The following is a 2,051-nucleotide window of genomic DNA, read 5'->3' as shown; positions in this document are numbered from 1 at the left end:
GCTATGTTGCTCACGGAAAAATCTGTGCAGAGCAGCATCACATCCACAGGCCTACGGAGGCCGCCTGAGGCAAGTGCCTCTCCCAAGCCAGAAAATCTGACCTCAGACCAGAAGGCACAGAGCTTCCTATCCAAACCTTTGCAACACTCCCTGCACCACAGGGCATATGCCAAGACACAAACCACCATTTGGATGCTTTCCCATAAGGAAATAGATATATATTCATTACAATAAATACATCTTCAAGTTATAAAAAGCTTAGTGCATTAACTGTTAACTTAAGACATGTCTGAGGACATTTGGCCCCATCAGAGCCTACAGAAGGCAAGGAATTCATATTGCACTGGAACCCCGGCATAGGCGTGAAGGTTGTCACCGTCAAGGAGGATGGAGAGGGAAGAACAAGGCCAGTCCCTTGGACCTGGAACATGCATACACCCCAGTCTCCCCCACCCCAGTGGCTCTGCCAGTTTATGAGGTACAGTAAAGTTTGTAGTGCTTCAATATTGCAGCCAAGTCTTTGCTTGAAAGGAGCTTCAGAAATACTGGGGGGAAAAAGCACACTGAGTCTTCAGTCACCTTCCTCTTGAAGATAAGAACACTGCCTAATTTAGGCTTCCTAAAGCCATTGTCTTTTTCAGTCAGCTATGCATTCCCAGCATAATTCACTAGTCATGTACTACTTAAGAAGCATCTGTGGGGAAAGTTGTCCTACTCACTACTTCATCCACCAATTCTATTGATCTGCCTACTTGCATTAAAAAGGTGCACCTTTTGTCCTTGAGGAAATTCCTCTCTTAGTCCCTCTGGCAGGCAGAGTCATGTTCATTCTTCTACTAAGGATTCTTCACCATGGTACAGGCAGGGCAAGATAGAGATGAGCGCCTCCTCAATTGAAAACAAGTGCTCATCCTCTACCTGAGGGCAGCAGTAGCGCATGAAGTCCGCCAGTCGCAGGAGATACTCTATATTGTGGCCAGAACGGCCACTGGAAACAATTATTTGAGCAGCAATGTCCTCTTCTGATGCTGGGCCAAGGTAGGAGGGATTCTGAGGGGTAGCAATGTAAACCAGGGCCAGGAGAGGCTCACCACCTTCTTTATCCTGGGGATGGAACTTCACTAGCTTGGTATCGTAGCCACCCAGCACCGCTTCCCGCATGTTTAGATACTTGAGTGAGGCAGCAATTTGATCTCCATGAAGTTCATAGGCAACACCCCACGTGCACCCCTGGAACAAGAAGTCAAATTACAAAGGGTTAGTTGCTGCTGCTTAGGCAGAAACTGAATTGTGGTCACAATGCTATCTAAGAAACGGATGAGTGTGCTAACTTCATTTAGATCTGCCAAACTAGGGGGGGGAAGAGCTCTGAAAGGCACCATCAGGGATAGAGATCCATGCAAAGGAAAGACTTTTGCCAGCCACTCTATAAGTTGTTTCTTTGCTTACATGCTAAAATCCATATTGGTGATTTCCACCCCCACCCAGCTGTAGACGAAGATAGCTGGTACAGTCAAATGGCCCTGGCAAGCTCCAAGCAGTTTCATCACTATTTACATCTTTCAAATTCACATGTGATGATCTGCACATCAGAAAAACAACTCTTTGGTCATTCTGTGCCTAATGCACCCCCTGTCTGACAGTATGAGTAAAGAAAAGAAATCTCAGAAGCCACTTAAGTTTACTCTCCAGTTTCCCTATCAAATGTAGTTTTCTACAAAGAAGTTTTGCAGATGTTCATTTCCTGGCTATGCAAACAAAATGGCTTGCTGCCATCTTCACAATTCCTTTTAAAGGGTTTTCAGGTGAGCTGGGGAAAGCAGATGCCACACTTGTGCTTGGAGCAGAATGTGTTTCATCTTAGCAACTAATTTAATCTAAGTAGTCATCAAATGATTAATCAGCTTTTGTAAAGGCTCTTTGAGATGCCATGGTATTGACTCAATAGCATACCAAATAAATTTCTATAGCTTTTTTTTTGGCTTGGTCATCCCAAACTATCTGCACAATAATAGATTCTTATGTTAAGCGCACTCTCAGTGCTTCCCCCC

At 44.8% G+C, this 2,051-nt stretch overlaps 1 protein-coding gene across 1 annotated transcript in view; it reads right to left on the bottom strand.

Moving 5' to 3' along the window:
* Window positions 1-243: 243 nt before the first annotated feature.
* CHAC1 (ChaC glutathione-specific gamma-glutamylcyclotransferase 1) overlaps window positions 244-2,051 on the bottom strand; it is a 2,866-nt gene continuing 1,058 nt past the window's right edge. The window contains exon 3 of the mRNA XM_015429519.1: window positions 244-1,230. Coding sequence (XP_015285005.1) covers window positions 826-1,230 — 405 coding nt within the window. The 3' untranslated portion in view covers window positions 244-825. The remainder of the gene's footprint in view (window positions 1,231-2,051) is intronic.

This window comes from Gekko japonicus, unplaced genomic scaffold (assembly GCF_001447785.1).
Source record: "Gekko japonicus isolate JY-2015 unplaced genomic scaffold, Gekko_japonicus_V1.1 scaffold251, whole genome shotgun sequence".
Classification (NCBI taxonomy): domain Eukaryota; kingdom Metazoa; phylum Chordata; class Lepidosauria; order Squamata; family Gekkonidae; genus Gekko; species Gekko japonicus.
Note: the sequence above shows the minus strand (reverse complement) of the source record. Positions and strands in the feature narration are given on the sequence as shown.